This window comes from Bos mutus, chromosome 18 (genome assembly GCF_027580195.1).
Source record: "Bos mutus isolate GX-2022 chromosome 18, NWIPB_WYAK_1.1, whole genome shotgun sequence".
Classification (NCBI taxonomy): Eukaryota; Metazoa; Chordata; class Mammalia; order Artiodactyla; family Bovidae; genus Bos; species Bos mutus.
In genome coordinates this window covers 6,652,544-6,663,192 of record NC_091634.1, presented here as the reverse complement: position 1 = coordinate 6,663,192, position 10,649 = coordinate 6,652,544, and the positions used below count along the sequence as shown (strand labels likewise).

The 10,649-nt window shown below is 60.2% G+C and overlaps 1 protein-coding gene and 1 long non-coding RNA gene across 3 annotated transcripts; one reads left to right on the top strand and one right to left on the bottom strand.

Moving 5' to 3' along the window:
* Nucleotides 1-176: 176 nt before the first annotated feature.
* On the bottom strand, nt 177-5,629 carry IL4I1 (interleukin 4 induced 1). Of its 2 annotated transcripts, XM_070387310.1 has the most exons (8): nt 5,222-5,629; nt 4,981-5,021; nt 4,644-4,882; nt 3,875-3,987; nt 3,113-3,314; nt 2,022-2,090; nt 1,526-1,662; nt 177-1,156 (listed from the first exon to the last, which is right to left on the bottom strand). In XM_070387310.1, exons 2-8 carry the CDS (start codon nt 4,991-4,993, stop codon nt 193-195), a joined length of 1,737 nt encoding a protein of 578 aa, XP_070243411.1. In that variant the 5' UTR covers nt 4,994-5,021; nt 5,222-5,629; the 3' UTR covers nt 177-192. The 2 variants fall into 2 exon arrangements, with proteins under 2 accessions (XP_070243411.1, XP_070243410.1); XM_070387309.1 differs by having other exon boundaries at nt 4,981-5,628.
* LOC138991748 (uncharacterized) lies at nt 1,538-9,753 on the top strand. Its single transcript, XR_011467608.1, has 4 exons — nt 1,538-1,656; nt 8,135-8,181; nt 9,197-9,349; nt 9,588-9,753. It is a non-coding gene; the product is annotated as an uncharacterized lncRNA (long non-coding RNA).
* The last annotated feature ends 896 nt before the right edge of the window (nt 9,754-10,649 follow it).

Below are 10,649 nucleotides of genomic sequence, written 5' to 3'. Positions count from 1 at the left end.
GTCCATCCTGTACCTCCTACTACCCCAAGTGGAGCCCCACGGCGCAGGAAGGAGGAGGACCTCTTCCGGGGCTCCCGGACAGGCGCAGCGCCTTCTACCGCGAAGGCTTCCGGTTCTCCTTCCTGCGAACTGGGGAAACAAACGACTGAGCGAGGGAAGGGGCGGGACCACACGGCTGATTCCAAAAGTACTTTAATACTGGCTCTTCTTTAGGGTCGAGTGCGCGTCGGTTACCGCATGTGAGGCTGGAGAGTGGGTGCCCTGCCCACTTTCGAAGGGGCACCTGTGGTGGTGGTGGTGGTGCTGGTGGTGGGAGGGCGTCAGGTGCCCATGCCCCACCTTGTTGACAATCCGGGGCTCCTTCAGGCTGCTGCTAGAGCCAGAGCCGGAGATCCGACTGTTGATCAAGATTGCGGCCCGCAGCGCCGACTTGACTGCCGTCTCCACCCAACCGTGCGGGTAGGCCGTGTGCTCCCCGGCGAAGTAGATGCGGCCGTAGGGCACCGACCAATCGTACTCCCGCCCCTCGTCCTTGTCGGTTTGAAAGAGTGTCGGCGGCTGCACCACGAAGCCGCCCTGGCTGTGCGGGTCCTCCGCCCAGCGCTTGATGATACCGGTGCCGTCCCAAAGTCGGTACGCGATGGGCCCGTGCAGCGCCGCCACGTCGTCGAGCGCCAAGCGCAGCGATTCAGCCAGGCTCCGGCCGGCGAACGGGGCCGCCGCGTCCGACCACGTGTACGAGGCAAGCAGCAGCGCGCCGTCGCCCGGCGCCGGGTAAAAGATCACCCGTGACGGGCGGTCGGTGCTCGAGTGGCCGCCCTCGATGTGTTCGTCGTGCCAGAAGGGCCGGCGGAAGCTCAGGAACACCTTGGTGGCCGGCACGTAGTGCAGCCCGCGCACCGCCTCCTGCCGCCTGCGCGTCAGCGGCGGAGTGAAGGCGATGCGCTGCAGTGCCGGCCCGCTCACAGTCAGCAGCACCACGTCGGCCATCATGGACTTCAGGTTCCGGGTCCGGCGCGAGGGCTTGATGTGCACTTTCACCTCGTGCGTGCCCTGCTTAATCGCCACGACGGGCGCGTGCAGCAGCACCGGCCCCGACAGCGAGCTCAGCAGCGCGCGCGGCAGCAGGTCCCAGCCGCCCACGATGCGGCTGTACCTGCGGGCAGGGCGCGAGTGTGATGGGCTCTGGGGCCCCGCCCCTCCCCAGCGGCCCCCATCCCGGGGAGCTACACGTTTCAGGTCTCACCTGCCGGTTCCCTCTAATTCCCCGCCTCCTCGTCCACCGCCCCCCTCGCCCGTCCCAGACGTCCCTCGAGGCCGGGAGGTAGAGCGATGTGACCCGGACACGCCGTCTCGGCCCCTCTGGACCACGCCCCTCTCCGGGAACCTTCCTTCCTCCAGAGGACCCCGGACGCAGGGAGAGTGCAGGCGGGGCCTAGCGTGTCTCCCCGCCCCTTGTCCCGGCCCCGCCCCATCCACATGCCCCGCCCACTTGTGGCCGCCCGGATCCGCCCCGCAGTCTCACCGGAGCCGGTCGCTGAGGCAGCTGTGGGCCCGCAGGGCCTCGGCGAAGCTGAGATAGAAGAAGCCGTCCTTGGACATCACGTCTCCTAGGAGCCGCACGGCCGGCTGGCTCAGGTTCCCCTCCCCAAGGAGGTATTCCTGGGGACGGCGCGGCCCGCGTCAGGGCCCAGGCAGGCCAGGCCGACCAGCTCCGTCCCTACTCCCGGGGGGCGGGGGAGGGGGGCGCTTCCCGCGGAGCCTCTCGCTTTGTGTCGGTTCCCTGGACCTTGGCGATACGGTCCCCCGGACCTTGGCGATACGGTCCCTCCTCTTGTGACAGATGAAGGAAACCAAAGCCCAGAGAGGGGCGTGTCCAGCCTCGTCAGGAAAGGAGGTAGTGGCAAGCCCAAACCCGGCATCCCCGGTTCCTGCCTTCTGACTCCGTCGGCGCCTAAGCCCCAGGAGCACCCTCCTTGTCCGACTCCCGCTCAGATAGCGACACGGAGGCCCCCACTCACCAGGAGCGTGTGCCTTTCAAACTTCATCATTGCCTTCTTGCAGCCCAGTGTCCGGAGGTCTTTGATGGCCTGTGGTGGGACAAGCTGCTGAGCTGTGGGGACAGGACCTGGGAGGCCCTGCCCACCTCTCTTGCCCACGGCCGCCCATTTACTGCTCTCATTCGAGCTCCCAGGACGTGACCCATGCTGTGCCCTCAGCTCTGCCCTCCACTGCAACTCAGTGTCTCCCCCTGGGAAGTCTTTCCGAGTCACAGCGTCACACAGCCCTGGTTGGGTGTTATTCTGCCTGCCCGTCCAGCTCTCAGCCCCTCACAGGCAGGGATGGAGCCGGTCTCAGTCGGCCCTGTGTCCTTCTGGTGCCCAGTAATTATTTGTCATCTGGATCGCCGTGCATCCAGACAGAAGCCGAGTCAGCCATCAGCCCTGACAGGGCATGACTCCTCCCGGGGAGTTATTCTTGGCACCTCCCCTAGCCCAGCCTTCCCGTGGCTCCCCAGCGCCTGCAGCCACAGAGTTCCAGCCCTCGGCCTGGCGTTCAAGGCGGCTGCCAGGCCCTTGGTCACCATCCCTTAGGGCAGCTCTGGTCTACAGCTCAGTGTCCCGTGCCCAGACCGCCCTCTGGCCCCCCACCTCCGCGCCCCTGCTCCTGCTCCCCCATATCATCTCTGCAGGGCACCTGAGTGGCCATCGTTCACCGCTCTGTTCCCATCCTGGAAGCCTCCTGCCCCTCTGATTTCAGCCCTCTCTGTCCACCTGGCTTCTCCCAGGTGGCCAGGGAACTCCCCGAAGGTGTCCCTTCACTCACACTCACCCTTCCCCTCATGTTTTCCTGGACTCCCTAAACTGGGCAGTGCCAGGGCACAGAAAAGACCTCCACTAAGTGCCCACCCTTGAGGTGGTCCAGGCCACTGAGAAGGGGATGGGAGATGGGGATCAGCAGTAATTAAGGGGAACCTAAAGACGGAAGAGCCAGTGACGGGAGACCAGAAGGAATGAGGAATGGGGAAACGGCAGCCAGGTCAGGAGGAGGAATGTGGGCCTGGGAGGACGGGGCAGGGGAACGGGGCTGCAGGGCTCGCGGATGCGCCTACCCTGTTGAGAGCCATCTGGTAGATTTCTTCGGGTGAGCGGCCCTTCTCCTTGGGGTTCAGCTTGTAGCCTAGCTTCTCAGGCATTTTCTCCACCACGTAGTTACGCAGCTTCACCTCGTTCACCTCTGTCCACGTGTTCTCGTCGTACTGGGTGAATTTGGTCAGGTTGAGGCCCAGGCTCTTGCAGAGCTCATGGAGGATCCTGAGGGGGTGGAGGTGCCTGTGAGAGTCGGGCGGGGGCGGGGACCCCTCTCCCCAGCAGGGCTTGGAGAAGGGAAGGGCGTAGGCGGGGCAGCTGGTTTTGGGGTTTAGGGATGGGCATGAGCCTGGGGCAGGGCTAGATTGGGGGTCCTCGGTGCCAGGGACTGAAATGGGAACAAGGCTGGAAGGCAGAGGGTTAGGGTTTGGAGCGGGAGTTCAGGGCTTGCTTTCACTGGGGGTGAAGTGGGATAGTGACAGAGTGGGCTGGATGGGGGTGGGAGCTGGGGGTGGGGAAAGGACCAGGGTCGGGGACGACAGAGCTGGGGGTCTGCAAGGGCTGGACACGGTGGCCTGGGCGCTTCAGGGGTGCGGTGGTGGGGCTAGAGGCGGGAGGCCAGATTTGGGGGCGGAGTCTAGGCCTGACTTGACCAGGGCGGCAAGTTTAGGGTCCGGGTTGGTCTGTGCTGGCTTTGGAGCAGTGATGGAGCCGAGCATCCCACTGAGCCTTGGCTCGGGGCTGGGGTGGCCTCGCACCTGCTTGGCTGCCAGGCCCGGCCTCACCTGTGTGAGCTGGGCATCCGCATGGCCCCCAGTTCCCCAATCCAGCCTGTCTTCCGGTCGCGGTAGGTGAGGATGCGGCCCCCAATCCTGCTGTCTGCCTCCAGGATGGTGACCTGGGGAGAGGCGGCAAGCAGGTCTTCCAGCTCTTCCCACTGGCCCCCATCTCCACCCTGCGGCAGCCCCCCTGCACCCCGCCTTCCATCCCCACAGCAGCATAGACGGAAACCAGAGAAGGACCCTTTTTTATGGGGAGGTGAGGGGCTGGCAGGAGAACAGAAAGTCACAGTGAACATGTACAGTGTGACGGTTGGTTTCCAGACTCAGCAGGAAGGCTGCTGGGCAGATTTCAGAGGGACTTCCCAGCTTAGGGAGTAGGGAGATTCCCTGTGCAGACTAAAGCCATTGGCCCGGCCCATACTCATTCTTGGATTCAGTGAGGGGGACAGTGGTGCGACTTCAGGGGGCACTTCCCCTGTCTGGACTTGCCCTCCCTCTCCACCAACACAAATCCCCCCCAGGAGCTGGGCGGAGGTTTCCAGGGACTTCATTCTAGGATGAGAGTGGGGCAGGGGAAGTGAAAGGTCTCAGCGCAGACACGCGCAGTCTCTCTGGGTTTCATGTTACTGCAGAGGGTTCCAGGCCCCCGACCCCCAGACCACAAGGAAAGCAGAAATCCCTCTCCCCTCCCCCCGTCATCCCCACCCCTCCACCCAGGACTCCCAGCTGCAGCAGGAAAGACTCGAAGTAGACCTCCAGCATCACTTCTCACCTTGTGTCCAGCATCGCTGAGCACCTTGGCGGCCACCAACCCGGCCACGCCTGCACCAACCACAACCACCCTCCGGGGCTTCAAGGTCCGATTGAGGCCCAAGGTCACGACTTTGAGCAGCTGCTCGTAGTCTGGGTCGTGCATGCATTTCTCGAAGGGGTCATAGATGTGGGCCGTCTGCCAGTCCAGGGAGGCCGCCAGGCTGAGGAAGACGGGGACCAGGGCGAGGAGGCGCCAGGCTGGGGGCAGGAGGACAGGGTCAGTGGGCAGGTCGGCAGGTGTGTGGACAGGGGCTGCTGGAGCAAAGCAGGTTCTGCCCCCTCCCCTCCTGACTTACCCAAGGGGTCCATGACTCTCGTGTCTGGGTTGGAGATGTGTCTGGGTCGGAGGGGAAGCAAGGCCACTGTGACAGGAGCCTGCGTCCCCCAAGCCTGGCCCGCTGGGGGCTGCCGGCTCCCACCTCAGCCCTCGCCCCTAGGGCCGTGTGCGTCCCCTAACCCTGGGCTGGCCGGCTCCTGGCCCCTGCCCAGCGCCGCTCTCCTGCCCTGCCTGTCTCTTCTCTGTGCGTTCTGTCTCACCTCCTCTGGTCTCCTTGCTACTCCCGCCTCTGCCCGGCTAGCCCTGTCTCCCCATCCCCCGTCTGGGTCTGTGGGGCCCCGTCTGTCCGCAGCCTCCTCGCCACCTCGGGCTCCAAGGCGCACCCCTCTCTCCTCCGGCCCCTCTGCTCATCTGCCTGCCACCGTGTCCCCCTCGCTGGCCTTAAACCCAGCGGCACCCCGCCCTCCCCTCCCTTTTGGGAAACCCAGCTGTGGGAAATGAAACTCCGTTCCTGGGCTGCCGGTCAGATGCTCAGAATCTACTCAAGGCTGGAGCGAGTCGGGGGTGGGGGGAGCACATCAATCTGTTTTCTTCCTCTTGCCCCAAATAGTTCAGGGGCAGCTGGGCGGCTGCAAGTACACGCTCAGGTGACCGTGCTGAGTGCGGGGGCTGCCCCCGGCCCGCTCTGAGCCCCTGGTCCCCCTGAGCTGGCCCCTGTGCCTGCCCTCTGTTCTGCCTCCTTCTCAAAGCGGGGGTGGGGGCGGGTGCGTTTCTGGCCTTGAGGCAGCATGCTCCCAGGGACAGCTGAGTCCTGTCCTGAGTCCTCCTGGGTGTCAGCCATCTTGGTGCCCTGGAGGGTCCTCACTGGCTCCCCTCCCATCCATGTGGCCGCTCTGAACCTCAGTTTCCTGCTCAGTGAAATGGGCACAGCAGGGGGACCCGTGGGCAGCAGGGAGAGCTCTGGGCAAGCCTGCCCGGGTCCCGAGCCCGGCACCTGCCAGCGGACACTCGGGGAAGGCCTTCCCTTCTTTGTGGCTCGGGCCTGCATCTGTCAAGTGGAGGCCACTGCGGCACTGGTGGGAACAGGCAGTGAATCCAGGTCGGGGCCAGGAACAGCCCCTGGGGTCAGGACTAAAAGCTGCTTCTTAGGAAATACCAATGAGTGCTGCCCAGGGGGAGCCCAGGGGGATTCAGTGAAGACCCCTAAACCCCAGCCCTGCACTGGGAGTGCTCCCTGTGCCTGCACTGGGAACCACTGTGACGCTTCACTCAGGCCAGGGCGTGGGGGTGGGGGCGACCTCAGAGAAACCGCTCGGGTTCTTCTGCCTGTCCCTGCCTTTGGCCATCGCCACTCGCTGCCTGTGGGTGCTCTTCTCCTGAGAGGTGAGCTGCAGGCAGGGAGAAGAGGCTGACCTGCCTCCAAGGAACCCCCACCTGGCTCACGGCTTCAGGGCTTTAGCCAAGGGATGTACGATGGGTCCCTTGAAGGGGTGGGGGGGTGTGGAGAGGCGATTGTGGGGACTTTTCTTGGGGTTGGAGGAGAGAGCACCAGGCGGGCGGGTGGTGAGGAGGAAAGGCAGAGGGCAGCGGGTCCTTTCAGCTGATGGGAAAACCCAAACCTTAAATCAAAGAGGGATGTGGTCTGGTGGAGGTAGGGAATTGGGGAGTGCGCAGAGTGAGTCAGAAGGCATCTGAAACGGGTGGGTGGAGAGACGTGGCCAAGAAGGAAACAGAATCAGTGAACTGGACAGAGCCTTGGAGACAAAGCCAAGGGCGAGTCAGCAGAGACTGGCAGCAAGAGGGACTCTCCCCTCTCTGAGCCGGTCTGTGATCAGAGCTTTGCACTGGACAGAGGAGAAATCTGAGGCTCAGAGGGACCGGGGAGCGCCCCCGGACCTGCCCAAGGCCCCAGAACTGGCAGGCCTTCCCGTCGCAGAGCCCACCAGCTCCCTTCAGTGCCTGGAGGGTGGGAGCGGCACCTGGTCAGGCCCTCTGAGGGAGGGAACTGGCTTGTCCCGGCAGGGCGGGGGTGGGCATTTGCACTGGGGGCCCCCGTGGGGAACCGCAGAGCTGGGAGTCCAGCTGACCTCAGGTCCCCGTGCCCTGCCCAGAGGCCCCTCTGCTCTACGGCCAAACAGCACAGCGATGGCCCCACAAAGGAAGTGGCAAGAACAGGGACACAGAAAGGGTGGAGGCAGTGGAGCCAAGGGGCTCCAGGGCATGTCTGGGCGTGTCCAGGCGGTGTTCTTAACCACTTGGTTATTAGCTCAGGTTCGTGGACTGGGGGCGCGCCGGCCATTGGGATCATCTTTGTGGGGTGGTCCCATGCACTGCAGGATGTGAGAGGAGTACCACTGGCCTCTGGATGCCAGCAGCACTTTGCCCCTCAAGGCTTAACCCCCACCGATGTCTGCATTCCCAGGCTGGGGGGAAGCACTGGGCTAGGGCTTGGATGATGTTGGGTGAAACGCCCAAGAGCAGCCAGATGTGGTCCAGGAAACACCTGGCAGGAGGAAAAGTCGATCGAACAGGTTACTTTGGGGTCAAGAGATTGTGAGTCTTTTGGGGATTGCTTGGGTAGAAACGGGACCTCTCAGAGTCATTCCTGATAATATCAAAGAGATCGGTGTTAGGGTTGATTTCGGGGTGAGAATTAGGGGCAGGAAAATGGGGGTTAGGTTAGCTTGGGTTTCCAAAGCTTGTGAGCAGGAGACACAAGACGCACCAGGCCGCCCACCAAATCCAGTACCGGTTGCTTCAGTTGATTTGGAGGTGCTTTTGGTGTTTCTAAAAACAATGTCAACCCTCTCAGATAAAAATTGTCTTTTGGGAGAAAGCCCTACCTTATTTGACTTGCTTCTGGAACCTTGATGACAGTTCTAACGGGTTTAGGTCACCTCCAGAGCAGCCAGAGACCTGGCTCTCGCCCCCCAGGAGCCTCCATGGCCCCTCAGGACAGCTAACAGTGATGGTGGCCACAGTGATGGGCGGGGGACAGGGCTAGACCCTCACATATGTTCTTTCCTCTGGGTCAACAAAGACCCCGAGTTGTTCTTTAGTTGCTCAGTCATTCTGACTCTCTGAGACCACATGGACTACAGCCTGCCAGGCTCCTCCGTGCATGGGATTTCCCAGGCAAGAATACTCAACTGGGTTGTCATTTCCTTCTCCAGGGGATCTTCCCAACCAGGGGTTGAACCTGCATCTTCTGCATTGGCAGGTACGTTCTTTACCACTGAGCCACCAGGGAAGCCCAAGACCCTGCACAGTCAGTATTAGAACTTCCACCATGTCTCAGAGGAGGGCAGGGCCAACTCGGGGGATGCCAAGGGCCCCAGGAGGGAGTCAGGGGTCCTGACCTGGAGGGGCAGGGGGCACATAGAGTGGAAGGCAGACAGACTTACCTGAGGTCCCTTCCCCTAGGGCGCCCCGCCCCTCCTTCCCTGGTTTCCAGAACCCCAGGGCTACTGTGGGGGCACTCACTGCATGGCTGGCTCTGGCAGGCTCTCTCAGTGCCCATGGCCTTTCTGGTTAGCCCGGGACGGATGTCATCGTCGGGTGAGGGTGAAACCGGGGTGAGTGGCTCTGGCTCTGTCCTGTTTCCCCTGTTAGACTGGAGATGCCAGGGTCCTGGTGTGGGGCTGGAGCAGCTGGGAGGCTGTGGAGCGTAGGCCCTCCTGTCTCGAAAGCTTTTTGTTATGAGAAATTTCAAAAAATAGAGAGACTAGGATGATGAAGCCAGGTGCCTTGATCACCGCCTAGTCTTATTTCATTTACACTCTCTCCCTCCCCCACTGGATTACTTTGACATTACTGTCTCTTTGGAGGTAAATGCTTGAGAGTGTTTCTTTAAGACAGGGATTGGCAAACTTTTTCTATAAACATTTGAAGCTTTGGGGGCCCCGTGGTCTCTGCCTGGCCTACTCAACTCCATCCTTCCACAGTCACATGTAAATGGATGGGTGTGGCTGGGTTGGGTTTCAATAAAACTTTATTTGCAGAAACAGGAAGTGGGGCCATAGTTTGCCAACCTCTGCTCTGAAAGATATGCATTAATGTTTACTAAAATTCCAGTATTATCATCACATTAAAAAATGACATAAAACCAATGCTTATACTTCCCTGATTGACTCAAAACATGTTTGTTTTTTTTAAAACAACAGTTTGAATCAACATTCAAAGAGCCCACACTGCATCTGAGTGATACTATCCTTGTCATTAATTGTCACTTTCAGCTTAGTGGATTTGGGGTCTGTGTTCCTAGAACTGGGAGAGTTGGGGGGATCTGATGAGACCCCAGGCTTGGCCTGAGCCTGGGAGAGAAGCCCACCAGATCTGATCACTGCTTCAAGGACATTTCTGGACGTCTGAACCAGGATGGGTCTGAGGTGAGGTGTGGGCAGTGCCCAGGTGAGGCACTGGAGTCCAAAGAAAGGGACCAGGGCTGAGGTGTGTGAGGGCTGTGGGACAGACAGGCCCAGGGGTGGCTCGGGACAGTTAGGTCTGGGTGGTGTCCATGAGCAGACCTGACTTGTGAGGGTGAGGCAACTCGTTCCTGGGACGTTCTGCAGAGAGCCGCTGGTCTGAAGGAAGACTGAGGCTTTTTTTGGCTGTGTTGTGCACCAGCTCAACTTCCCTGACCAGGGATTGAACCTGTGGCTCCTGCAGCAGAAGCAGAATCTGAGAAAGTCCCAGGAGGGCAGATTTTCAAAGCACCCAGGCAATTTCAAGGTTGACTGAAAACCTCGGGAGCAGTGGTGTGCCGGAGCCAGCTCACACCTTTTCACGAGAACTATTTAATTTGCAGATCTCTTTGCAGTTTTGGTTTGTGAACCATTATTAAAAGATGAAAATATTTACAATGAGTCTTATTAAAAACAAGGGTAAAACTCAAATCCCATCCCTTAAGTATTTGATTACCTTTTACTATTACACATATACTCTCCAGGTAAACTGGTTCTATCTACACAGTGTGCATCCATTTCCCAAATTCGTGTTTGCCAACTTCATCCTGGTGGCTTGAAATCATCCACAGTGGGAGAATTCACACCGTGGAAATGGGCACGTGCCACCTCTGACCCTGGAGGACCAGCTGCTAAAACACTGGCCGGGACGCCACTGCTTGGGGATCATGTTTCAACCTCCTGCTGGAGATCAAGGCTGCTGTCCCTCAGGAAATGTTTCAAACACTGACTTTTTGATGCCCGGCGGTGCCAGAGGAGGCAGGGGCGTTCTCCCGGGGAAGGGGATGGGCCGTAAGCTGTTTGAGGGCGTCTTGGGAGATGAACAGTCATAACCATAAACCCCCAGCTGCTACTCTTCTCCCTAAATAGGGGGAAGAAATGCTGTAACCACTTACTGAGAAGAGAGATTCACCTTTTTAAAAGCCTCTGACTCCAAATTTAGTCACCACACTTGTCTTCATGTTAATGAATGAAGAGGAACTTAAGAAGCCTGCACTGTGTCTGCACTGACAGGGAAACGCATCTGTGTGTTTTCTTCCTGGAAAGGGAAACTGCAGTTACAATGAAGCCGGCATCACAGGGTGGCATCCAGTCACAGCGGCTGGCCCTGTTGCAATCCTGTGGACTCCCTGGTCCCCCAGGAAGCCGTTGGGGGCCATTCTCCCCATGGTGCCTGAGTACCAGGACCACCCCTCCTGCATGGCTGTCGTGCCAACTTATTACA

Bases quoted from the DNA above. Each gene is read 5' to 3' on its own strand.
- IL4I1 (XM_070387310.1), bottom strand. The intron at 3,315-3,874 runs GTGAGGCCGGGC...CCACCCCCTCAG, and splicing joins CGGATGCCCAGCTCACACAG to GATCCTCCATGAGCTCTGCA. The intron at 2,091-3,112 runs GTAGGCGCATCC...GTCCCACCACAG, and splicing joins ACCAGATGGCTCTCAACAGG to GCCATCAAAGACCTCCGGAC.